At 39.3% G+C, this 27540-nt stretch overlaps 1 protein-coding gene across 7 annotated transcripts in view; it reads right to left on the bottom strand.

The window, feature by feature from the left end:
- Positions 1–27540, bottom strand: part of GANC (glucosidase alpha, neutral C) — a 74006-nt gene that overhangs the window by 45947 nt on the left and 519 nt on the right. For all 7 annotated transcript variants that reach the window (XR_006602925.1, XM_045067937.1, XM_045067940.1 and 4 more), the window contains exons 2-7: positions 27058–27400; positions 25613–25675; positions 23677–23785; positions 14694–14821; positions 9416–9598; positions 1027–1072 (exon numbers count right to left, since the gene is read on the bottom strand). Coding sequence is in view for 6 of the 7 variants with exons in the window: in XM_045067937.1 (XP_044923872.1) it covers positions 1027–1072; positions 9416–9598; positions 14694–14821; positions 23677–23785; positions 25613–25675; positions 27058–27086 (558 nt within the window). In the remaining variant the exon portion in view is untranslated. The remainder of the gene's footprint in view (positions 1–1026; positions 1073–9415; positions 9599–14693; positions 14822–23676; positions 23786–25612; positions 25676–27057; positions 27401–27540) is intronic.

The following is a 27540-nucleotide window of genomic DNA, read 5'->3' as shown; positions in this document are numbered from 1 at the left end:
GGAAATATTTTTTTACCATTCCTGGTAAAGGGGTTAGGGGTCCTTTGAAGATGCATGTGGCTTTGGATGAAGAGATTATTTCTGGAATGCCCATTTCCCATAATTTAGCTAAAATAATCTTTTAAAAACAGACACCAGACCACATATCTCTGCTGCTTACAACCTTTCCATAGTTTCCCTTTGCCCTTAGTCCAAAAAGTCCAAAAAGGTCAACAAGACATCGAAGAATGACAGCTCCAGGTAATGGGGGACTCTGATTTATTTAACAATACATCATCAGTTCCTCAAACAGTAACTGGCATATAGGAAATACTCAATGAACATTTGTTGAATGCAAGAATTATTACAAGACTTGCCACAGAACTGCCCTGCCTATCTGTCTGGCCTTTAGTTACATAACACCTTTACCTTTGCTTTTCTTTCTCCCACTAAAAAGTATATATATTTTAAAAATTTCTTCAGATGTGCTTCTTCCTACCTCAAGGTCTTTGAATATGAAATTCCGCCTACCTGGAATATTCATTTCCCACCTTTTGACTAGCTAATGTATCTTCGTGCATCAGTTTCAGTTAGAAAACCATTTCCTTCAGGAGGTCTATCTTGAACCTCGTCTTGGTCAAGCTCCTTGTTATATTCTCCTACAGCACTCTTCCATAATACTCCTCATGCTTGTACTTGGTCAGTGTCTATCTTTCCCATTAGATGCTAAGATTCATAAGGACAGGTTGGGATTTGTTTTATTCACTGCTCATCCTTCTTGCTGAGCGTAATTTTTTGAACTGGCACAAAAGCAGACACTCAGGAATTACCCATTTTATGAACGAATAAATACATGAATAAACAAAGGAACGAAAGAATGAGATGACAAGGTGAGCAAAAGAGATAGGTGGTCCCATATTTATGCAGTAGAGGGTTTATCAAGTACCGACTCTGAGAGGAAGGGGAGAACAGAACCGTTGTATTCCACATCATGATGATGATGGTGAAAGAGATTTTAAAAAAGATAAATCGCTCAATCTAGATTACCTGAGAAGTGTCAGCTGATGTGTCCTCCTTATTTTCTTTGGTAGCTCTGTTTTAATAAAAATAAAATTGTTTCACTCATGGGAAGATTGACAGAGTTTTGTTCAACGATGATTTTAATTTCTAAATTTTGAGGACCCATTAATTATATCTTTTAACTTATTAAAAATAATGTCATTACAAAAATAAGTTTATGAAATCGAACATTTATGATGAACATCAATCCAATAGCTTCGTTTATTAAGATGTATTTATATTTGAATAAATATAAATGTATTATACTTACATATAATACATTTTTATACATTAAACGGTGTTCCTATTTTTTCTGTGAATTGTCTATCCATCTGCATTATGTGTTAATTTTTTTAGTGTAAAATAAAGTATGACTGGGGCGCCTGGGTGGCTCAGTGGGTTAAGCCGCTGCCTTCGGCTCAGGTCATGATCTCAGGGTCCTGGGATCGAGTCCCGCATCGGGCTCTCTGCTCAGCGGGGAGCCTGCTTCCCTCTCTCTCTCTCTGCCTGCCTCTCCGACTACTTGTGATTTCTCTCTGTCAAATAAATAAATAAAATCTTTAAAAAAAAATAAAGTATGACTATGGAAGGGTATATAATGTAAGTTCAGAATTAAAGAATAATACGAAAGTGAACAACTGTGAACCCACTGAAGCAGCAGAGATGACTAACTCCTTTGGAGTTTCTGTGTGCCGTTCCTCAATGTATTATCCACCTTCTTCCCTCACACTTCAGAGGTAACCACTTTACTAAATTTTGTGTGAAACCATTCCCTTGCTGTTTTTTATAGCAGTCCCACAAGTGTATGTATGGGTCCTCAAACATAGATTTGTATTTGCCTTTTAAAAACTTTCAGAGAGATGTACTGTAATGTACTTTTTTCACTTTTTAGAGAAATCTTGTTTTAATCTGTAATGTTTGGATGATGTTGAACATCTTTTCATGTGTTTACTTGCCATCTGTATATCTTTTTTTGGTAAGACATCCGTTCAGCTCTTTTGCACGCTTTAAAGTTCAGTGTTCATTTTCTTTCTTTCTTTTTTTTTTTTTTTAAAGATTTTATTTATTTGACAGAGAGAAACCACAAGTAGACGGAGAGGCAGGCAGAGAGAGAGAGGGAAGCAGGCTCCCCGCTGAGCAGAGAGCCTGATGCGGGACTCGATCCCAGGACCCTGAGATCATGACCTGAGCCGAAGGCAGCGGCTTAACCCACTGAGCCACCCAGGCGCCCCCAGTGTTCATTTTCTTATGTTGAATTTTAAGAGTTCTTTGTATGTTTTGGGTAGCAGTCCTTCGTTTGATACATCTTTTGCAAATATTTCTTAAAAGTCTGTGGCTTGTCTTCTCATTTTCTGGACATTGTCTTTCACAAAACATTAGTTTTTAATTTTTATGAAGCCCAATTTATCAGTTATTTCTTTCATGGATCGTGCCTTTGATGGTGTATTAAAAAATCATTACCATACCCAAGGTCATCTCGGTTTTCTCCTATGGAGAAAAACTCTTCTAGGAGTTTTATAGTTTTGTATTTTACATTTAGATCTCTGGTCCATTTTGAGCTTATTTTTATGAGGTGTAAAGTCAGTGCCTAGATTAATATTTGAAATATGTTCTTTATTCAAGTATAATTAATAGACAGTGACATATTAGTTTCAGGTGTATAGTATGTTTTAACGCTTCTATACCTTACTCAGTGCTCATCACGGTAAGTGTACTCCTAATTGCTTTCACATATTTCACTCATTGCCATTCCCACCTCTCCTCTGGCAGCCACTAGCTTACTATATTTAAGAGTCTGGGGGTGTTTTTGTTTTTGTTTCTTTTAATTTGTTCATTTGTTTTGTTTCCTATATTCCACATGAGTGAAATTATTAGGTGTTTGTCTTTCTCCGATTGACTTATTTCACTTAGCATTATTCCAGTTCCATCCATGTTGCTGCAAATGGCAAGATTTTGTTCTTTTTTATGGCTTAGTAATATCCCACTGTGTGTGTGTACATACACCACATATACATAATATACATATATATACCACATCTTCTTTATCCCTTCATCTATGGATGGATACTTGAGTTGCTTCCATATCTTGGCTATTGTAAATAATGCTGCAGTAAACATAGGGGTGCACACATCTTTTTTTTTTTTTAAATAGTGTTTTGTTTTCTTGGGTAAATACCAGTAGCCAACACCATTTATTGAAGAGACTGTCTTTTCCCCACTGTATGTTCCTGTTTCCTTTGTTGAAGATTAATTACCCATATATGCATGGGTTTATTTCTGGATTCTATTCTGTTCCATTGATCTGTGTTTTTGTTTTTGTACCAATACTATACTGTTTTGATTACTATAGCTTTGTAGTATACTTTGAAATCAAGGGACATGATATCTCCAGCTTTGTTCTTTCTTGAGGTTGCTTTGGCTATTTGGAGTCTTTTGTGGTTCCATACAAATTTTAAGGTTATTTGCTCTATTTCTGAGAAAAATTTCATTGGTATCTTGATAGGCATTGCATTTAATCTATAGACTGCTTTGGATAGTATGGATATTTTAACAATATTAATTCTTCTAACCCATGAGTACATGTGCTGTCTTCAGTTCCTTTCATTATTGTCTTATAGACTGTTAGAGTTCAGGTCTTTCATCTCCTTGTTACCTTTATTTGTAGGTATTTTATTCTTTTTTTTTTTTTTAAAGATTTTATTTATTTATTTGCCAGAGAGAGAGAGCAAGAGCGAGCACAGGCAGAGAGGCAGGCAGAGTCAGAGGGAGAAGCAGGCTCCCTGCGGAGCAAGGAGCCCGATGTGGGACTCAATCCCAGGACGCTGGGATCATGACCTGAGCCGAAGGCAGCTGCTTAACCAACTGAGCCACCCAGGCATCCCGGTATTTTATTCTTGATGCAATTGTAAATGGGATTGTTTTCTTAATTATACTTTCTGATAGTTCATTGTTAGCATATGAAAATGCAATAAATTTCTGTATATTAATTTTGCATCCTGCAACTATAGTGAATTCATTTATTAATTCTAGCATTTTTAAAAAAGATTTTATTTATTTATTTATTTGTCAGAGAGCAAGCGAGCGCATAGGCAGACAGAGTGGCAGAGGGAGAAGCAGGCTACCTGCTGAGCAAGGAGCCCAATGTGGGACTCAATCCCAGGATGCTGGGATCATGACCGAGCTGAAGGCAGCTGCTTAACCAACTGAGCCACCCAGGCGTCCCGGTTCTAGTAGTTTCTTAATGGAGTCTAGCATTTTCTGTATATAGTATCATGTAGTTTGCAAATAGTGATAGTTTTACTTCTTTTCCTATTTGGATGCCTTTTCTTTCTTCCTTCTTCCTTTCCTTTCCTTCCTTATTTGGATGCTCTTCTTCCCTCCCTTCCTTCTTTCCTTCCTTCCTCTTTCCCTTCCTTTCCTCCCCCCACCTTTTCTTTTCTTTTCTTTCTCCTTCCTTCCTTCCTTGTCTTATTGCTGTGCTAGGCCTTCCAGTACTATTAAATAACAGTGTCAAGAGTGTGCATCCTTGTCTTTTTCCTGTTCTAAGAGAAAAAGCTTTCAGCTTTTCACTCTTGGTATGATGTTAGCTATGGGTTGCCATATGTGGCATTTATTATGTTGGGTACATTCCTTTTATACCAATGTTTTTGTAAGTTTTTATAATAAATAGATGTTAAATTTTATCAAATTCCTTTTCTGCATCTGTTGAGATGCACTTGATAATGATGTATGATTCTTTTAAAGTATTGTTGAATTTGGTTTGCTATATTTTGTATAGGATTTTTTTTATTAACGTCTATCATGAATATTGGCCTGTAATTTATTTTTTAATGATAAGTAATGTTGGCCTTATAGAATGAGTTTGGAAGCATTCGTTCCTCTTCAATTTTTATAATACTTTTAGGAGAAGAGGTATTAACTTTTCTTTAAATGTTTTATAGAATTCGCTTATGAAGTCATCTAGTCTTGGAGTTATGTTTGCTGGAAGATTTTGGATTTTTCAATTTCATTACTAGTAATTAGGTTACATTTTCTATTTCTTCTTGATGTAGCCTTGGAAGACTATGTATTTTAGGATTTATCTATTTCTCCGAGGTTCTCCTATTTGCTGGCATGTAATTATTTATCATGGTCTCTTATGATCCTTTGTATTTCCATGGTATTGACCATAACTTCTCCTCTTTCACTTGATTTTGTTTATTTGGGCCTTCTCTTCTCCTTGATGAGTCTGGATAAAAGTTTATCAATTTTGTTTATCTTTTCAAATAACCAGCTCTTCATTTCATTGATCCTTTCTATTGTTTTTAAGTCTATTTCATTTATTTCCATTCTAATCTTTATTATTTCCTTCCTTCTGTGAATTTAGGGCTTTGTTTTGCTTTTTGTAGTTCCTGTAGGTGTAAGGTTACAATGTCCATTTGAGAGTTTTGTTTCTTGAGGTGGCCTGTTTTGCAATAAACTTCCCTGTTCAAACTACTTTTGTTGCAAACCATAGATTTTGGACTATTGTGTTTCCACTTCCATTTGTTTCCAGGTATTTTTTTTTTTTTTTACTTCCTCTTTACTTGTTGACATATTGTTTAGTAGTATGCTTTTTAGCCTCTATGTGTTTGTGGGGGTTTCCCCCCCAGTGTTCTTCCTATACTTGATTTCTAGTTTTTTATTTTATTTTAAGATTTTATTTATTTATTTGACAGACAGAGATCACAAGCAGGCAGAGGCAGGCAGAGAGAGAGAGAAAGAGAGAGAGAGGAGGAAGCAGAGGAGAGCTGAGGAGAGAGCCTGATTCAAGGCTCGATCCCAGGACCTTGGGATCATGACCTGAGCTGAAGGCAGAGGCTTTAATCCACTGAGCCACCCAGGTGCCCCGATTTCTAGTTTTTTAACATTGCCGTTGAAAAGTATGCTTGATCATGATTTCCACCTTCTTAAATTTATTGAGACTTGTTTTGTTTGTGGTTTAATGTGTGACCTAATGTGGAGAATGTTCTATGTGCACTTGAAAAGAATGTATATACATGCATATATGGGTGTATAAAGTTCATCTGGTCTAATGTGTCATTTCTTGTTGGATCTTTCCCTTTATCATTACTATGTGATGGTCTTGTTTCTTGTTACAGTCTTTGTTTTAAAGTCTGTTTGGTCATTTAAGCTAAAGCATATTCTAAATGCACTACATTTTTATTCTTCCCACACCATGTTTTATGTTTTTGATGTCATATTTTCTATCTTACTGTTTTGTGTATCCCTTGACTAATTATTGTAGGTCTGATGCCTTAAAAAAAAAAAAAAGATTTATTTACTTGAGAGAGAATGAGAGAGAGAGAGAGCACAAGAGGGGGGAGGATCAGAGGGAGGAGCAAACTCCCCACTGAGCAGGAAGCCTTGATGTGGGACTTGATCCTGGGACTCCAGGATCATGACCTGAGCTGAAAGCAGTCGCCCAACCAACTGAGCCACCCAGGTGCCCCTGGTCTAGATGGTTTTATTACTTTTGTCTTTTTTTTTTTTTTTAAAGACTTTATTTTTGACAGAGAGAGAGAGAGCATAAGTAGGGATAGAGGCAGGCAGAGATGGGAAGCAGGCTCCACACCGAGCAGAGAGCCAGAAGCGGGGCTCAATCCCAGGACGCTGAGACCATGACCGGAGCTGAAGGCAGAGGCCCAAACCACTGAGCCACCCAAGTGCCCCATTACTTTTGTTTTTTAAACTTATATAAGCTAAGCAGGTGGTTGAACTATACCTTTATTAGACACTTATCTTTACCAGTGAGATTTTTTTCTTTTATAATTTTCTTATTTCTAGTTATGGACTTTTCTTTTCCATTTAAGGAAGTTCCTTTAACATTTCTTGGAAGGCCAGTTTCATGCTGATGAACTCCTTTTGCTTTTGCTTATTTGGGAAATTTCTCCTTATTTCTCCTTTAATTCTGGGGAATAACCTTGCCAGGTAAATGTATTCTTAGTTATAAGTCTTTCTCCTATCAGTACTTTGAATACATAGCTTGACTCCCTTCTGGCCTATTATGTTTAGGGGTTTCCTTTGTATGTAACTAGTTTTTCCCTTGCTGCTTTTAAGATTCCCCCATCTTTAACTATGGATACTTCCACTGTAATGTGTCTTGGGGTGGGTCTTTCTCTGTGCTTTCTGAACTAGGATGTCTATTTCTTTTACCAAATTAGAGAAATTTTCTGCTATTATTTCCCTTTTATTTATTTATTAGAGAGAGAGAGACAGAAAGAGAGAACAAGTGGGGGTTAGGGCAGAGGGAGAGGAAGAAGCAGACTCCCTGTTAAGCACAGAGCCCAAGGCAGGGCTTGACCCCAGCACGCTGAGATCATGACCTAAGCTAAAGTCAGATGTTTTAACCATCCAGGTGTCCCCATTATTTCTTTAAATGGGGTTCCTGACCCCTTTTTCCCCCCTCTCTTCTCCTGGGACCCCATAAAAGATGAATGTTTGTATGTCTGATGTTCCAGTGGTCTCTTACACTATCCTCATTTAAATTTTTTTTTTTTTTTTTTTTGCTGCTCTGATTGGGTGATTTACAATACCCTGTCTTCAGACTGCTGATCTGTTCTTCTGCATCATCTAATCTGTTGATTCCCTCTAGTGTATATTTCACTTCAGTTACCATATCCTTCAGTTGATGGGTTCTTTTAGTATTTTCTACCTCCTTGTTGAAGTTTTCGCTGTGTTCACTCATCCTTCTCCTGAGTTTGGTGAGCATCTTTCTGATCATCAATTGCTTATCTCTGTTTCTTTAGTTCTTTTTCTGAAATTTTGACTTGTTTTTTTCATTTGGAACATATTCTTCTGTCTTCTCATTTTGCCAAAGTCTCTGTTTCTATGTATTAGGTAGATGAGTCACATCTCCTGATCTTGAAGGAATAGCTTTATGCAGAAGGTATCCTGCAGGCCCAATAGTGTAAACCCTCTAGCCACCCCAGTCAGGTGCCCCAAAAGTGTTCCCTACGTGGGCTGCATGTACCTTTCTGTAGTGACTGGGTTGCAGTTGTGCAGACTCACAGATGAGTAGGGCTATCCTCCAGCATGACGGTCTGTGAGGTCTGACTTTGACTACTATGGTCATGCTGGTTAGTGGGGCTAGCCCATGAGAGACCTGGTTCTGACTGTTGTGGATATGCTGGTGTGGGGTTGGTCTCTGGCATGGCTGGCTGTGAGGCTGGGTTATGACAGCTATGGATACACTGGTGCGTGGGGCATGTCTCCTGCATGGCTTGCTAAGAGGTCCAGTTGTGACTGCTATAGGTGTTCTGGTTTGTAGGGCTGCCCGCCCTGGGTGGAGGTGCTTAGGAGGGGTTCTGGTCCTAGCTGAGGCTCCCTGTTCCAAGTGCTGGGGTTGAAGGCTGCATAGGAGGAACTCTGATGCTAGCCAAAGGCACCCACAGGGAATACCAGGGTGCAGAGACACTTGGGAGAGGGTACAGGTTGGGAGGTGGCTTGGGTGGAGCAAATTTGCAGGGGAACACTGTAGGGGGTGAGTGGTGCTCTAGCATAGTAGATACAGAGTGCCAGAAATGACACCCACCAACCCTGGGCAAGGTAGAATGGTACCCATAGTGCATCTGTCCCTGGAGGACATTGCAACAGATTCCTGCCATTCTGGCACGTGCCCTAATATTAGTCAATGGACCTCCTTCACATGTAACCCAGGTGTTTTTCAGGTGGTTGCCTCTGTACTGGAACTCAAAGCCAAGTGTGATTGTGCACATGCCATTTGAGAGCACAGTCAGTTTTCTACCCTCTGACTCTCCGGGACATAAGAACTGTTGGTTTTCAAAGCCAGACATTATGGGCGCTTGTCTTCCTGGTGTAGGTTCCCTGAGATAGATATGAGCCTGATGTGGGGCTCAGACCCCTTGTCCCTCAGGGCAGGCTTCTTCAGTTGTGAAAGCCTTCCCACTTATGGGTTGCTGCCCCGGGGGTGTGGGACCTGACTAAATCATGTCTCTGTTCTTCTGACCCATCTGGATGTGGTCTTTTCTTTTTGTCCTTATTGTGTATGATCTGTTCTGCTAGTCTTTAGTTCCTTCTCAGAGATTGTTTTCTTTCCTTTTTTTTTTTTAAGTAGGTTCCATGCCCAGCATGGAGCCCAGTGTGGGCCTTGAACTCATGACCCTGAGAACAAGACCTGAGGATATGTTAAGAATATCAAGTTGCAAAAATCTGGGAATCATTTTTGTCATCAAGCCTGTTTATACTTGCACAGTTGAAAAGATGAAATATCTGAGAACACTATCTCAGCAAATAAAGCAACCAGTTTTCCACGGCAATTTATCAACTATTTAGGCAATTAGTAATCACAGTCAGGTTTTCTGAAGATCTCTGTATGTCAAGTAATGTGCAAAAATACCTTTGCTCAAGAGGAATCTGCAGGTGCTCAAAGTACAATTGGCCCAGGGAGTTTATGCTCATCACTACTTCTTCTTCAGACACCAAATCTATCTTGAATGGGTTTGCTGTGATATGATACTTCAGATCTCCTTTTCCGTCTGTCAATACCAGACTATCTGCATCCCCTGCACATGAAATAAGCCTAGAAAATAAAACAAGAGAAAAACAGGTTTACATGGTTCAATGTGATTCTCAATTTCAATTAATATGTAAATGGAGCACCTGGGTGGCTCAGTCAGTTAAGCTCCTGCCTCTTGATTTCAGCTTAGGTCATGATCTCGGGACTGTGTTGGACTCTGTGCTGGGTGAGGAGTCTACTTGAGATTTTCTCTCTCCCCCTCCGCCCCTCCCCACCTACCCCAACCCCACACTGCATAAACTCTCTCTCTCTCTAAAATTAAAAAAAAAATTGTAAATCAATATTCATGTGACATAGCATAGATAAGACAGGAGAAAGAAGTGACTGAGAACACGGGTTTTGGGGTCAGAAAGCCTGGATTGAACATAGCTCTATCATGCACTAGGTGCATAACTTCGGACAAATTAATCAGTCTACCCAGTTCTCAGTTTCCTCATCTGTAAAGTAGAAATAATAAAAGCAAGAACAAATAGAGCTTTGGGGGAGAATTAAATGAGATCATGCATGCAAAACACCAGGCAGTGGCTGGCACATAATAAACATTCAATAAATGTTAGCTATCATCATCATTACCTTGGTCTGGACAGTCTAGTAACACTTCAGTGCACTAAACATTTTGCTTTTTTCTCTCATCCCAACCATACACTCAGAAACTAAGGAGATAACCTAGATTGGATTTTGACCCACTGAGTCCAGTGAGATGGAATCCCTCCTGACTCCCATCAGTCCCCAATTTGATAGGTAGACTGTTAGGATATTCTGGATCCCCATGAATTATGTAAGCTCAGAGGCAGCACTTATAACCCCTCAGAGGTCTAGGTATTTCTTTCTTGGTGCATTGTCATTTTGGTAAATGGTCACATGCCTCTTTAGGGAAGGTGAAAAGGGATATTTTATGTTCTTATTATATCCTTATCAAGTCCTTCTCCACGGGTTCTAAACCCCACCCCTCAAGCAAGATGCCTGGGCTCTGGAAACTGTCTGGAGTTGGGTGAGAGGTTGTATCTCACTGTTCAACAAACTGAATTCTTTTGGTTGTTCCACTTTAGTGCATCTATTTCAGTCCAATGCATCCTTTGATTGGGTATTTTGGGTACCATACATATACTGCTGCACCTTATGGAAACATATTCACCTTGTCTCTACCTACTAAATGCTGCTACTTTCATTCTGCCACCTGGAGTCTTATGGTCTCCAGGGAAATCAGGGAGGCCCCAGCCCTTTTTTAAGATTTTATTTATTTGATGGGGCACCTGGGTGGCTCAGTTGTTAAGCATCTGCCTTAGGTTCAGGTTGTGATCCCAGGGTCCTGGGATTGAGCCCCACATCGAGCTCCCCGCTTGGCAGGAAGACTGCTTCTCTCTCTCCCACTCCCCTTGCTTGTGTTCCCTCTCTCACAGTGCCTCTGTTAAATAAATAAATAAATAAATAAATCTTGAAAAAATTCATTTATTAGAGAGAGCAAGCAGGGGGAAGGGAAGTAGGAGGGGGAGGAGGAGAGGGAGAAGCCAACTCGCTGAGCAGGAAACCTCCCATGACACAGTGCTCTATCCCAGGACCCTGAGATCATGACCTGCACTGAAGGCAGACACTTAAGCACCCAGGCACCCCTCAGGGAGCCCATTTTGATGGCATCATTTCCCACCATTATGTCTCGCTCACAAAAGATATTCACTCACTACAGTGCTTTCCAAATGTTCCCTTACCAATTTATTTCTCAGTGAAGGGAATATCTTTTGGATCCTCTTAGAGAACAAAATTAGGAGCTAGATGAGCTGTTGAGTATGATATATCCACTTCAACATCTTTACCTCCCTAAGTCTATGGATTATTTCTTCTACTCTGCCAAGGAATTTCTGGTATCTCAGCTTCATTCAGCAGAGTCCATAGGTGAACACAGATTATAATTAACCAGCCAAGCAAATAATTAGATCCACTCCCAGCTGTCCAAGCTAGCATATCAAATCTAGATTCTCTGGTACATGTACCCATGTCAGTAAATTTTTTTTTTTTAATTTATTTGATAGAGAGAGAGACATCACAAGTAGGCAGAGAGGCAGGCAGAGGGGGAGGGGGAAGGAGGCTCCCCGCAGAGCAGAGAGCCCGATGTGGGGCTGGATCCCTGGACCCTGAGATCAGGACCTGAGCTGAAGGCAGAGGCTTAACCCAATGAGCCACCCAGGCGCCCCGCCATGTCAGTAAATTTAATGCAGTCCTAAAATTGTGTTCCTTCCTTCGGTCTAGGAGCCCCTCAGAAATTATTCCCATCCATATACCAGGTTTTTGCCCAGAGAAAATCTTGTAATTCCTTAGGGATAGGGTTTGACTGTAATTAGCTCTTTAGGCATGCTCGACTCCGATAGTGGTTTTAAAGGCAGTGAAGGGTGGTGTGAGGCATAAGGAACACTAGAATCCCCCTGCACAATATATCTTAGGTGAGGTCAACACAGGGTGTCCAAGTAAGGTTGGATCAGCTTTGTTAGAGGAAAAGGAGCTGCTTCTGCTGGAATAGGAGGCTTGATGGAATTCTGAGGTCTGAGTACTCGTTATTCAAATCTTCCCAAATGCTGCTATATAATTTTCCCTTTCCCCAATTAGTGCTCTAAATTCACAGAACTGATGAGGCTGTGAATTAAACTCATGGTCTAACTCAGCAAACCACAGACAAACTCTGTATCTGATTTTTAGCTATAAGAACTCTGTAGCCACAACAGATATGAGAGACTTTTAGGACTGTCATTAAAAAACTTACTTGGTTTCTGACAAATGCCTAAGCTAAGAATTTAAAACCTGAGACTGTACTTTTCTTTCTTTAAGTTCTTCAGTTAAATTAATAAGAGGCCACTTCAGAGTTTTAAGTTCTTTATGACAATTGTGCTATGCTATGTCCCTATTGCTTTGTCTGCAGGGGCTATACTCTCAATATGCACTTTATTTCAGTTGACCATGGGTAGTAATTTACGTAACTCTGCCAAGGAATGCTGTGGTTTACTGACAGTTTTTTAATTTGCTAGGTTTGCCACAACAAATGCCACACTGAGTAGGTAGCTTAAACTACAGAAGTTAATTCTCTCAAAATTCTAGAGGCTAGAAGTCCAAGGTCAAAGTGTCAGTGTTTGGTTTCTTCTGAGACCTTTCTCCTTGGCTTTCCTCTTCTTGCTATGTCCTCTCACAGTCATCCCTCTGTCTGTGTTACTTGTGTTCTAATCTCCTCTTCGTGTGGGGCACAAGTCATATTGTACTAGAGCCCACCTTAATGACCCAATTTTAACTTAGTTACCTCTTCAAAGGCCATACCTTTAAATACAGTTACATTCAGAGGCACAGGAGGTTAGGGTTTCAACAAATGAGTCTGTGGGGGGGAAGCGGGGGGGGGGGACATGCACACAATTCAGTCCATAACACTAATATCTCATCCTAATGATAACGATATCCTCGCTATCTCCAAATCCAGCCAAATCAACTAACCAATCTCATATTCCCATCCTGGAGGGTTTGTGGTCTATACTCACTTCTGATACTAAAGACTATATCAACCCAGAGTCAACTGTAGATTAAAGAAAACACTCTATTTTAAGTAGAAAATAAGTGACTTAATATGGGGAAATTAGGAGCTTACAACATCATGGGACGTGTTGAGGTAATAGTAACAGAACAATACTGCATAACTGTATGGTCAATGAAACTTCTATTGCAACTAGAATCAGGAAGGTGGATAATCAGAAGTCACTATGGCAACTGCTGGGCTCCAGGATCATGCCACGTTAGCTCTGGAGATCAGAAAACTACTGCTCTCACTAGTATACCTCTAGAGAGACATTCTATGGTGGCCAAATCCATACTAGCAAAATGGGAAGCTCAGTACTGAAATCAAGATCCCTGTAAGTACAATCATTGGTAGATCCTGAAATATACCAGAAACTAGCTGCACGGGAATATAAGAGATGGAGGAATATGGTTTTTAGCTTTCTAGTTTCTGCAGTAGTAAAAGGCCCTCTAGAAAGAGGTTGGAACAGAAGTAGAATATGCCATATTTACTAAACAAAGCTAGTTATTGCCCTGACCCCAAAATATGGGGTCAGAAAAAGAGAAGGAGAGATGAATTTGTAAAAATGTTAAAGGATCTACCAGGAAAGCAAATCCTCCAGGATAGTGAAAATAATATAGTGTGACCAATAATATACACACACCCCCACAACCACCAACCCACACACACACATAAAAACAAGTGCACAAGCAAACTGTGAAGTCTTAAGAAGAGTCTCTCTTTAATTCCTGTTTCCTAAGTTCTTGGCATAGAGTAGCAGCTCAATGAATAGACAGACCTATTCTGAATTTATGATGATTCTACTATAATTGAAATAACTTATCCCTATAATTTATTGACTTTATTAAATTTTTATGGAAAAAATAATCTACATAAAATTATGATAATAATATAGTGAAAATTAAAGCATCTGGTATAATCTTCTATTCCCTTGGTGAAATAATATATAAAAGAAATAACAGGAATCAACAGGGAGAACCAAGTTGAAATATCACTGGAAGGTGTGCTGAGAACTGAACAAGATGCTGCAGTGACATGGAAAATACTTTTTAATCCCCGAAGATTTTTTTTTCACTTAGACACTGATTATTAATTTATCTCTGACTCTCAATCAAATTACATGTTAGACTTCTGAGACTACCATTAATTAAAAGTGAGTCAGCCTAACTGTATAAATTACAGTAAGCATGTTTGGCTAGTGCATTAGATCTCTGGAGCCCTGCCACTAAATTGAGGAAATTAAATAGCTCTGCTTCTACTTATTCCCAAAGTCAGATTGATGAATCCTTTTCTTTGTGAAAAGGACAGCAGGCATCAAAAGTTCTGCCTCTCCCCATTTACAAGGGCCGATTAATCACAGCATAAGAAGAGAAAACAGAATGGATAACATACAAAATGGATAAACTTATTGCCAAATAACTGAACACAAACTTGGCAAATGATGGTAGCTTTGAATAGAGAAAACAGGAGGCACATACAAAATCTGCTACTCAGTGTATGATAAAAGCCCATATTGAGGGTGTATCCAAGTTCTCTTGTTTCTTGGCTTACCTTACAGTGCTGGGCTTGCTTGTGAGTACATCGGGAACCTCATACCTGGGTTTCAGGGGAGTTTCCTCATTGATTTTAAGCCTGAAAATATTTCCCTCTATACCATAAATTTCAGCCAGAAGGGGAACCTGGGAACAGACATGAGATTAATTTCAATAGGTTATTAGCCCAATGATGATTGGTTCTACTGTCAAATTGCAATAATTACAAACTATGTTTGGGGCACCTGGGTGGCTCAGTCGGTTAAGTGTCTGCCTTCAGCTCAGGTCATGATCCCAGGGGCCTGAGAGTCAGCTTTTCCCTTTGCACCTTCCCCTGCTCATGCTCCCTCCCCCTCTCTCTTTCTCAAATAAATAAAATCTTAAAAAAAAAAAAATGAAGCTATGTTTGAATTATTATAGGCCAAATAAACTGGGGAACAAATGGAATCATAAAGGAAAAAGCTCCCCAATCTTTGTATGTACTTGTTTGGCTGTACCTGGTGTAGAGCAAGAAATACCTTTTATGTGTGCTATGGCTAGGCAAACATGTAATTGTCCATACCAGGACCTTCAAAGATGAAAGAGGTCTCTATTAATAATTATACAGAATGATGGACATAAACTGAAACTGCTTTTGGAAAACTGGGACCTCTGGCCCTGTATCTATGACAAACTGCAGCTCTCTTAAGAACCTGATCTTAAAAGTAGGACAACTGGATTCCAGCTGAATGGAAGATGAAGGATGACAAGCCACAGAATGGAAAGGAATAGAGAATAAAATAGTGGTCACGGGGGTTCCCTAGGATAGATGATTAAGCCTTGCTGTACTAAAATCAAAGGATTTCCTGTATACTTGGGAATAAGGTCTGGGGAACTTTCTCAAGAGGCTGGAATATTCTCAGCTTTCTTAAGAGGCTGGGGAATTCAGGTAAAATTCAACTTTCTCAAGAGGTTGAGATACTCCCAGCTTTCTTAAGAGGCTGGGGAATTTAGGTAAAATTCTGCCTACAGTGGGACATGGAAACAACAAAGAAATAGAGAATACAGGAATTGAGAAATAAAACATAAAACATCAAACCTCAAGCAAATAGAAGTGGCTAGTTTTAGGTTTCAAAACGAGGCATCTAGATCAGAGAAATATGTATTTTTTAATATGCAGTCATCTTTATTTATGTATACACTAGAATCAGACATGGAATTTTAAGAAAAAAAGTCTAGGGGCACCTGAGTAGCTCAGTGGGTTAAACCTCTGCCTTTGGCTCAGGTCATGATCTCAGGGTCCTGGGATAGAGCCCCGCATCAGGCTCTCTGCTCAGCAGGGAGCCTGCTTCCCACCCCCCTCTGCCTGGCTCTCTGCCTACTTGTGATCTCTTTCTGTCAAATAAATAAATAAACTCTTTAAAAAAAAAATCTAGGATCTTATGGACTTTTGTTTTCCATTCAGTTATGTAGTTAGGAAGTCCAGTTTACTTGAGAATAATGGAAAAGGCCAAGTCATAGCTCAGTTTCATATGACAAGTTTTCTCCTCATAGATATTCTGGAGTCTGCAGGCATTTAATGAATCTGCCCATTTTTCAGTGCCTTCTGCAATTCCTTAGATTTCAATGGGCACCTGACCTATAGAACATTCTATTACTCTACTGACTCTTAAGGTATGGTTATGGGGCTATGCCTGATAATTTGCTTTTCTAAGCTATGGTTCCCCTTTGATTTATTCTAATGGGCAGTTTTAAAAAAGGGTCAGATGTTACCAACCTTCCAAACCTCCACACATATCTTACAAAAATGCTGTTTACTTTATGATTAATTTTACCAACTTTCCCTGCCAAAAAAGGACTCAAAAGTATAAAGTATCACCTGCCAGTGTTAGATGAGGCTCCTCTTCTTTCCCCAAATCAAATTATTTGGGATTCTGAGAGCAAGCAACTCCCAACATACAGCTACAGTCTTTCTCAAAAAAGCTTGATCAGATAAATATTTTGACAGTTTTCAACCACTCTGCCATATAGCAGTGATTATTAGCAAATTCTCCATTAAATCTTTCATATGATACCAAATTCTGGTTACACTTGGGTACATGTATTGTTACTGTAACATCTGTTCAATGAAAGGCTAACATGGGCATGCTGTGTGACCTAGTCCAGAAAAGGTACACTCTGGTGCAAGTAAGATAGGAAGCAGGGAGACTATCACACACACACACACACACACACACACACACAATGATTTCTCTGGGACTTTGCCTCTTGGGAATAATAGGAAAGTAGTCAGGGCACTTAAGCAATGACATTACACATAAGAGTGACCAGATAAAAAGTACAGTGGCTGTAGCTACTTTTACAGATAATTCTTAAGATAGCACAATAGTAGAGTAGTAGTGAGCATAGCCTAATTATTTTTTCTAATTTTATTGAGATACATATTGTACAAATTTAAGGTGTATACTGGGTTGATTTGATACTTACATATTGCAAGATGATAATCACTACAGCATTAGCTAACAACGGCATTGTATCACATAATTATTATCTCTTTTTTGTGATGACATTTATGATCTACTCTTCTAGCAACTTTCAAGTATATAATAGAGTAACATTAGTTATAATCAATATGCTATACAGGAGAATCTCCAGAACTTATTTCATGTATAGCTGGAAGTTACTCTTTGACCAGCATCACCCTTCCTTCCACACCAATCATAATGTAATTATTCCTTTCATGTCTAATGTTCTTTTGTAAACTTAATGACTTCAAGTGTACCATCAGAATTCTAAGATTTAAAAATGTGCTCAAACACAAGTATAGTTGAAATTCTGTTAGATTATCTAACAGATAATTCTGTTAGATATCTCCTAAGTGAGAACTGTATTGTCATTGCTCTCAAATTCAACTAACATTTATTTGGCATCTGATATTGTGATGTGCTGTGAAAAAGAAGACCAAACTCTTAGAGGGAAATTGCAATTTACAGATGAAACACGGTAAACATAAAACATGCTGTAAGTGCTGAGGGAGAGGGTCAAGGGAATACTGATGATGACTGTAAGGACAGGGGTTTTGGGCTGTCTCTGGAGGAGCGGGACCTTCAGGAACTAGCAGGACTTTGGGGAGGCCAAATGAGCATGAAACATCCTAAGTAGAGGGCACACAGGCTGCCTACCTATGATGATCAACTACACCCCATTTCTGTACTCAGAGATTCTCCCAGTTTTAGTAGCTCTCACATTTAAAAGAATAAAAACAAACAAAGAAAGATTGGTCTGTATGTTCTGTTCTTGAGGCTGCAACTCAGGAAAGAATCCTAATTCTATGAGGAGGTAGTTAATAACCCTGCTTTTACTTTTACTATAATAACCTTTTATAACCAAACACACAAATCAGAGTCAAAGCTCCATTTTGTTTCCGTTCTAGCTCAGTTAAGCAAATGATTTTTTCCCCAATGGGCAGTCCTTTTCCGGGTTGATATTCAGATTCATTCATATCTCCTACCATTACCGACATATCTTTCATGTTCCATGCATATAATCTCCTTAGACATTAGTATGCTCTATTTCTATGATCTGGCTCATGCTGTTTTTTTTTTTCCTCCTTTAATCAGTATGTTTTAATTTTAACTTTTAAAAAAGATTTTATTTATTTATTTGTCAGAGAGCAAGAGCACAAGCAGGCAGAGTGGCAGGCAGAGCAGGTAGAGGGAGAAGCAGGCTCTCTAATGAGCAAGGAGTTGAAGGAACCTGGGATCATGACCTGAGCTTAAGGCAGCCGCTTAACCAACTGAGCCACCCAGGCATTCCTGGCTCATGCTGTTTTCATTGACTTAAAAACTTTTTTTTAAACAGCAACAGATTTTCAGAAGTCCAAAAAACAAAGCTACGTGGGTTAAAGACAGTGGGGAGTAGCTTGGAGTGCCCCACCTTTGAGCCCCTCCCTGAATTGAGCCCTAAGACACCTCCACGGAGACCTCGGTGACAGTTTAAAAACCACTTCTCTGAGTTTCTCAATTGCCAGTTATTGCCCAATTCTTGCTCATGTCAAAAAGCCTGGATATGAATGTTACATTCTCCTATCTAACACATTAAGAATTTCTCTATATATTCCTTTTCTTTTCCTGTCTGGACACTTATGAAAAAGTAATATACAAATAAATGATGGCATCTCTTCCTCCTGTCAGTGAAAACTGTAAATGACAATGAAAAGATATGTTAACTTACAGAAGCTACACTGTGTAAACTAGAAGTTAGTATGAATACTTAGATCATAGTAGCAATTACATTCAAGTTGCAGCAAGATGGATTTATGTAAACTAAGTGAAATGTGTAACAGAGCATTTTAAATAATGACACAGTATGGATTTTGTTCCCTTAAAAACATTTAAAATCTGTAAATGTCCATTTACACTGAGATCAATCCTCAGAGAAAGGGACCCATTTAGAGGTTCCTTTTAATACTGCAAGTCTCCATTTGGTTTTTCATAAAGCTTTATTTATAGATTTCTTTCTCATAGGCTGGGAAAGAGTATTCTCTTTTTGTACCTGATTTCTTTCATATGTAATAAAAACAAAACCTGGTAGTCTGTCATCCATAAATTAAGCTTCTTGTTGTCGTTTTTGGCCACATGGGCAAAAATACCAGGTTGTAAAAACCATGGTGGTAGAAACAGACTTGTCTTTGTATTCAAGTAGTGGACGGTCACAATTACACGAAAACAAAATCTGTTATTTACCCAGAACTGGGAGTCACAACTAGTAGAGACTGACAAGAGTTAACAGAACAGCCCTAGAACACATGCTAAAAATAGCAGTGGGTATTAGGAACGGAAATTATGAGTCTGTCAACTTCTCCTTGATGGATACAGATCTTGCCTTTCCTCTGGCACCAGGTGTCCTCACTATACTCTAAGGAATAGTTCATCTAAAGGGCCTACAAGAGTTAGCAAGTTGTTGATCAACATCTCCTGGGATTCAGAGAACGGTCTAAGAGTACATTACATTGCCACAGGGCACTAATTGCTCCTTCCATTGTTGCAGCCAGTTGATTTACTGCAGGCAAGTTCACGCTGGGCATTAGGCTGTTCCTTGTTTCTGGGTGTTTGGCTAGTTCCCAAATTAGCTGCCTGTTCATGGCCGTTTCTGCAGAAGCAGTACTGGCTAACAAGTGGTAGTTCTTCCTCATCAGCTGAAGGGGCAGCTGGTTGGGCAAAATCCCATTTCATTAGGCTCAGAGGCAAAGGCAAGGGGGATCTTCATGGGGGTGCTCAGAGATATCCCTGCATCCTTGGAGATGCTGCCAGAAATGGGAGTCTCTGGTGAAAACTCGCCAACAGGCTGCAAAGGAAAGTAAATGTAGTGCTAAAAAGTCATCCATGTTATGAGAAAGCCTCAAAACTGCAATATAAAAGCAGATCAAAGACACAGGTCTGTTCTAGATAGCCTTGCTAGCACGCTTTTTTTCTAGACTCAGAGGACAGAATAAACTGCTCTGCTCTGAAGTCACAAGACTGGGTCTTCCCTGTTTCTCAATCTAGGTCAAATTTTCACATAAAGTAAAAAAAAAAAAAAAAAAAAAAAATTGGTAATAGAAAAAAACAGCTCTAAAAGACAATCAACATTTTACTATTAGCTTTCTTTTGGAAATCTCTTTATCAAATATCTACCTGATTATTTCTTCATCAGGAATAGGCAACATACTATTCCGGGACCCTGTGTGAGAAAACTTGGGCAGTTTAACTTACAACTGCCTTTTTTTCAAAGCCTAGATGTCCTGAGCTGGAGACAACACACAGGGCCTCCCTTCGGCTTGTTCTGTAACATGACCATATCCCAGGAACATCATGGTTGCTACAGATTGAATTGTGTCTCCCCCACCATCTCCAAATTCATATATTGAAGCACTACCCCTCAATAAGATGGTATTTGGAGATGGGGCTTTTGGAAAGTGATTAGATTTAGATAAAGTCATGAGGGTGGGGTTATGATGGGATTATAAGTGCCCTTAGAAGAAGAAACCAAAGAATTCACTCTCTCCCCACTATCTGAAAATACAGTAAGAAGATGGTAGTCTTCTAACTCTTCTAAGCCAGGAAGTTAGTAACTTTCTAAGCCAGAAAGTTACCTTCATTTTGGATTTCCCAGCTCTAGAACTATGGCAAATCAGTATCTGTTGTTTAAGATACCCAGTCTACAGTATTTTGTTATGGGAGCCTGAGCTAAGACAATGTTGAATGAAGCTCGGTTCTGTTTCCTGGTTGCTTATGTTGGGGGAAGGGACTGAGAAGATTTAAAAAATTAACAACATATCTTGATAACAGTTACTGCTTTAAGAGCTGTAATGGTGTGGGGGCAGGCAGAGACAGTAAGAACGCTGTTTGTCAGAATCTGCTGGATCAATGAAATATGAGAACGGCAGCTTTGAGCTGAATATGATCCTCTTAGACTTTGGACTCTGTCTCTCTGAACCTGAAGTAAAAAGCTATCATTCTGAATAAGTAGACATGTGCAGCTTATTTTAAATCTCCAGACTACACCAATACCATGCCCTAAAGTGAAATCTCCCATGAAATACCCATTACATCCCAGAAACCACTTTAAATGGAGATTGCTTGTCTATACAGTGAGCTGGATACAAGGTTCAGACAACTTTAGAAATTACTGTCTGGGTCCTCATTGTCCCTACCATGCTGACAGAGAACATGAAATCCTGAGTCCCTCTTAGTCATCTCAACTCCAGGTGACAAGGAAAACATTAAATTGGAATTAAGCCAGAATTTCAGGGTGACCCCCTAAACCTACAGATTTGCCTGAGATTAGAGCATGTAGATTCTCTATGCAGCCCCAATATTTCTAATACCTGAACATAAAGTCTGTTCCAAGGGGTCCTCGAAGTTCTCAGTACTGGGAGCCATGTTGCTGACATCCTGGATAACCTGTCCTTGCTTGTTGGGCTTCTCAACTTCCTTCTGAGCCATGTGCTATCTTATGTTGAGATTCTATGGGTTGTCCTGGATTGTCACTTCTTTTCCTTGGAAGGATCTAGATCTGGTATAGACTCTGGCTCTGGCACCTGACCTGAATGGCATTGTCTCTCACGTTTTCAGGCTCCAAGAGGCATGTATGTAGAGAACTGATCTACAGTTTTGTAAAATGTTGTGTGTGGGGATCCACCACTAACTGCGCTGGTATCAAGATGCATGGACATTTGCATTCTGGCCCACAGAGTGCTTCTGCCTCATTTTCTTTGCTTCATCATGAGTCTTCGTGATGTTGGATGTTCAGATGCTCAATATACCAAGGGTCCCAAGGATAGAAAGTGATTTTTGCCCTATCGGATAGCTACAATTCTCTGGGTTTAGACACACTGGAAACAGGAAGGAAAAGGAGCAAATGACATCAAACAAACAAACAAACAAAAACCCCAAACGAAAAAAAAAACAAAGAAAAAAGAAAAGTACCTAACATCTGGTGGCAGGCTTAATGACTATGACTTCTGGAAGGTTTCTAGTGGACTCTCTGCATTTCCTGGAGCCAAGTGTTTCTGCTGACACTGAATACAGAGGTTTGGCTGGGTATCAGGCTATTTATTAGACCACATGCAAATGGCTGGTGGCTCTCCAAGAAGGAAATCCGTACTACTCCAGGTCTTCCTATGAATAGCTATCAAGCTATGCTAAAAAAAAATGATTAGTATAGACTTGATCAGTTGGAGAGGACCTATGTATGAGGACCTATTGCAGTGGGGGCGAGGGAGAACCATGAGGTGAGAACTCAAAGACATAAAAAATGCCAAGCAAGGGGGCAAATTCCTTCAGAAAAAAATAGGTGGTATAAAAGCAGCATGAAGTTTCAGAGAAAGGTTCACCATCCCATCTGTGTAGTTAAGAGACATGAACTAAGTATATAGCTACCATAATACACTCTTAAGTAATAAGAAGTTGGGGTCAGGGATAGAGAACACAGAACTATTGATATGATTTTAGCCCTTATTTTGAATTTGGGCAAGAGAAGTATGTTAGAAAATCCCACATTTATGAAATAGTGAAATTTCCTAAAACTTCATAAGGAAGGTATGTTCCTCATACCTTCTAGAGGACCCGTTGCTGTGGAGCAGTTTTTATTCTGTCTTCCCTGAAGAGGTTCCTCAGTGTAGCACCATGGGACGACAGCTATGCCACAGGGACAGCTCACACAACTTTGCAGGAAAAGGGGGGATTTCTTCTCAGTCGCCTGTTATGGAACCTAGACTGCATGGCTTGAAGTATGTCTTTTAGTTACATGAACTACCAATTAAGCCAGATTTGTTTGTGAGGCCTTAGAAGCATCTGAAGCTTCTAATGAGACAGTGAGGGTCAGGCTGGGAGCCTGGGTACTTGGGCACAGCCATACTTCCCGGCTTAGCCCATTGTGCACTTCTTCTGTGACTGGCCCTTCTGAAGTAGCATGATGACTTGACAAGTGAGAAAAAGTACTTAATACTTGCTCTCATCCTTTCAGTATGTAATAACCAGGATGATCTGCTAGTGAAGCAGCCCAGGAAGATAGCACATTTGTGACTTAGGTTTTCAACTATATAGTCCCTTGCTCCCCTGAAGTCTGGACAGTCCCTGAATCCATACCTTGCTCATTTGTATGCTCAACTGCACACTGTCTAACAGTAACTGAACATGGGTACTTGACAGAGTTGACAGATGCAGGGGAAAACTTGACTCTGACTTTGAGCAGGTGACTTTCTAGTCACTTTTCTGTATTATGAGGACTAATTAAAAGGAAATAACGTTTGTAAAACATGTAGGAAAGCATATGATACAGAGGCAATAGGTAAGTTAATATTCACATTACTTTTTAAGTAGTATTAGTATAGATACAAAAAAGATGACATTACTTCTTCAACAAAGTTTATTTTTGATGCATACATAGTTTTAATTATTAGCCTTTGTGGAACTTTACTTCATTCAAACCCAACTTAATATAGGAACAAATAATTCTCTTAGAAAATACTTCTCTCTCACCTTGGTTGTTTCATTGATGATTCGGAACTTGGTGCTGTCTTTGCCTATCGTGGCTGAGTCTAGTGATGCCTTATAGGTTGATCTCCTGGAGAGCTGCTGTTTCTGACGCCTGCAGATATACAGAATATAAATACCCAAGAATTATTTGTGACTGTCAGCAATCTATATTATCATGTGGAAGTCATTAAAATTCACTATGATGGTAAATGAACTGGGTCCAGACAGTATTAGTACTCTCATAAAATACTAATAGGAGTACTTTGTTATTAGAGTGCTAATAAAATTAGTATGAATAAGAATAATATGAATGTAATTGCTCAACAAAGCACTGTCCGAGGATGGCATTTTGTCCCCTTTACTGAGAAGGTGGGGCAGTTTTCATAGATGACATTTATTAGCTTGTTAATTTCCCTCCCTCCTTCCACAAATGTACACTTTAATAGAAGCTCAATAAATTCTTATGGAAATCCAATATAATCCAGTGACTTTACAAAATAATCAAGAGTTCCCTATAGAATTCCCTCTAAGGTACCTATTCAGAATTTAAGTGATCTGATTTTCTTCCTTTAGAGCAGTGTGAATAAATTAGAAATTTGTAACATAGGATACAATTTTTGGTGGTTTCAGGTTTAGGATCACACAAAGACATATAGTCAACAAAAGTATTTTAAAGAAATATTTTCTGAAGCTCTGGGGAAACAGGTAATCTTATACAGTGGTGATTAGGGCATAAAACAGTACAATCCCTATGGGGGTGTCTCTGGTAATAGGTACAATTTTAAATGTATTTATTCTTTGATGCAGCAATACCATTCCTGGAAATTAATCCTATAAATACACTTGCAGATGTAGGAAATGACATATGTATAGCTTTTCATTATGGCATGACTTTATAGCTAAAAGATTAAAAACTCAAGGATCTAGCAATAGGAAGGAGAACAAATAAATCATTGTACATCTACCCAATAGAATACTACACAGCCAGAAAAAGAGAGGACAATCTCTATACACTCATGCAGAGCTCTTCAGAATAAACTATAAAGCAGAAAAAAAGAATACAACAACATATATAGGAAGTGACTTGTTATAAGAAAGGCAGTGATATAAGAATATATGTAATTCTTTTAAAAAAAAAAAAAAAAGGGGCGCCTGGGTGGCTCAGTGGTTTGGGCTGCTGCCTTCGGCTCGGGTCATGATCTCAGGGTCCTGCGATCGAGCCCAGCATCGGGCTCTCTGCTCCGCAGGAAGCCTGCTTCCCTCTTTCTATCTCTCTCTCTCTGCCTGCCTCTCTGCCTACTTGTGATCTCTGTCTGTCAAATAAATAAATAAAATCTTAAAAAAAAAAGAATATATGTATTCACAAAAAGAAATACTGGGAGGATAAATAAGAAACTAATAAATCTGGTTACTTAGAGGGATAATATGTGGAATGGGGTGAAGGGAGACAGGCATGGGAGTAACCCTTTTCAAAGTATATCTTTTTATATTATTCGACTTCTGAAACCTATAGAAGTATTATCTGTTCAAAGATATAAACACGTTTGGGCGCCTGGGTGGCTCAGTGAGTTAAAGCTTCTGCCTTTGGCTCAGGTTGTGATCTTGGGGTCCTGGGATCGAGTCCCACGTCAGGCTCTCTGCTCAGCAGGGAGCCTGCTTCTCTCTCTCTCTCTCTCTGCCTGCCTCTCTGCCTACTTGTGATCTCTCTCTCTGTCAAATAAATAAATAAAACCTTAAAAAAAGATATAAACACTTTTAAAATAAGATACGTATTTATTTAGAAATTTAAATAAGACAGTAATAAGTGTATAAAGATGAATGTCTCCTGTCTGATGAATTTTTTAATGACTACATTTCCTAACTGACCCTTTCCTTAAAAAGCCTACAAAAATTGCAATATTGGAATGTTCTGATCAGGTAATACATTTCCTCTTCTTACCTGTAGAAAGCAATCTTGTTGCAATCTTTGAAAATGTTTTTATCCACAGCTTCATCTTCAACACTAAATAAAAAGACATTTTAAGAAATTTATTTTCTCCAAAGTTTGTGAATCCAATTTTTGTTCCTTCTCTAACTACAGCATGAACTTAGATAATAAACTTCTGCAATGCAAAACTGCCGTGACCATGACATAATACGATAGCCTGTGTGCTGCAGAGTAACATCTTTTTGTAAATCACACAAGGTAAACAACAAAATATCAAGTTCTGGGAATACACTGAAACACTGGAAAAAATACTGTCACTTATAAAGCAGGATTCTTTTAAAATAATAACTGAAAGCTATGACTACAATAATAAAATCAGAAGAAGCAAAACCACAAAAAAACCCAAACGAAACAAAAACAATCCACCTACTTATTCAATAAAATATTTTCAGTGAGTGCTGGGCCCTGAGGAAGATAGGAAGGAATGTGTCTGAGCTTCCTACAAGAGTCTAACCAACAGGTACAAATCAACCTGACAAATACTTCAACAGGGGTATGTGCAAGGGACTAGAATAATAGAAACAGATGTAAAAGGAAAATCTGCTTTTGAATTATGCTGACAATTAGGAGTCAACGCTTTTTAAAACCAAGTTCTTAGAATAGCTGTTTCTGGAACAGACCATGAATAAGATACATACATATTGCTGCTAGAAAATATGTATTTAAATTAGCCTCCAGTGGCACCTAGCTGGATTACTCAGTCGGTCAGTGGCATCTTGGTCTTGGGGTTCTGAGTTCGAGAGCCCAGTGTTGGGTACAGATTACTTAAAAATAAAATCTTTAAAAAAATAAATTAGCCTCCATATGATTAAAACAACTATAGACTGTAAGGAGGGGGAAAACCACTGGTCTTCAAGCAGACATGTTACTGAATACAGCTACAGTCAGCATGTTTATGAATATGTAGGAAACTATGATTGAACACAAATTTCCAGATAGGAAAACAAGCCCACACAGATACACTTGGCTGTACTAAAAAAATTATTTTTTGGAAGTCATCAAATCCTTCACTGATGCAGTCTTTGTCAGTGTTTCTTTTAATCAAGTCTGCAAAGATTTGAGAAATTTAGTCTTTTTACTTTCCAGCTTTGAAGAATGAGCTCTGTTAATACAGGAAGATGGGGGTACAGCTGAATATGGAAAGCAACATGCTTGAAATTCACAGGTTACAGTTCTGATCACAACTCTTCTACTGTTTTGTAAACCATCCTAAAAGTATTATATGAGGGGCTGGGGAATTGAGAAAAAATTATAAAGATTAAATACATAAATACGAAACATGCAACTAACAGGTCATTCAACAATCAGTAAAGCCTTCAAAACCAAAATGTTGCTTTCAGTTACTCTCCATCCCCTGCTGTCTGGATTCAGTCCCTGCAGGACCACTGGGCCTTTACCTGATTTCCTCTTTCCCAGCAGCTTCCATGGCTTCCCAGGCAATTCGACCCTCTTCCAGCGCTCAGACCAAGGCCAAGCGCGGTCTTTTTAAAACTCCTATTGGCCGTCTTTCTAAATTATAACCAGGACTTCACCACTGTCACGTCCTGGGAGATGGAGTCCTCTCCAGGTCCTTAAGGAGTAGCAAATCTGCACTTATTCCTCGGTTTTCCAGGCCAAATTAGCGCTTCTACATGGATTTAGGTAGCCAAATTTTCTTAGTTACGAATGCCCGACGAAGAACTGCTTTCCTGAGGAATCAAAACTGTCTTTGCGGTGGAGGGGGCGTGTACTCAAAGAGCCCTAGAGGAGAAAAGCCAAGAGCGTGAGAAACAGGAAATACGGAGACCGCTTGCCTGACCCAGGCCAAACTTCTGCAGGTTGATCTCCGTGACCGTCACGCCACAGATCCTGAAAACTGACCCACTTTCAGTTTTTAGTAG

This window comes from Mustela putorius, unplaced genomic scaffold (assembly GCF_011764305.1).
Source record: "Mustela putorius furo isolate JIRA1106 unplaced genomic scaffold, ASM1176430v1.1 tig00003898_pilon_pilon_pilon, whole genome shotgun sequence".
Lineage (NCBI taxonomy): Eukaryota > Metazoa > Chordata > Mammalia > Carnivora > Mustelidae > Mustela > Mustela putorius.
Note: the sequence above shows the minus strand (reverse complement) of the source record. Positions and strands in the feature narration are given on the sequence as shown.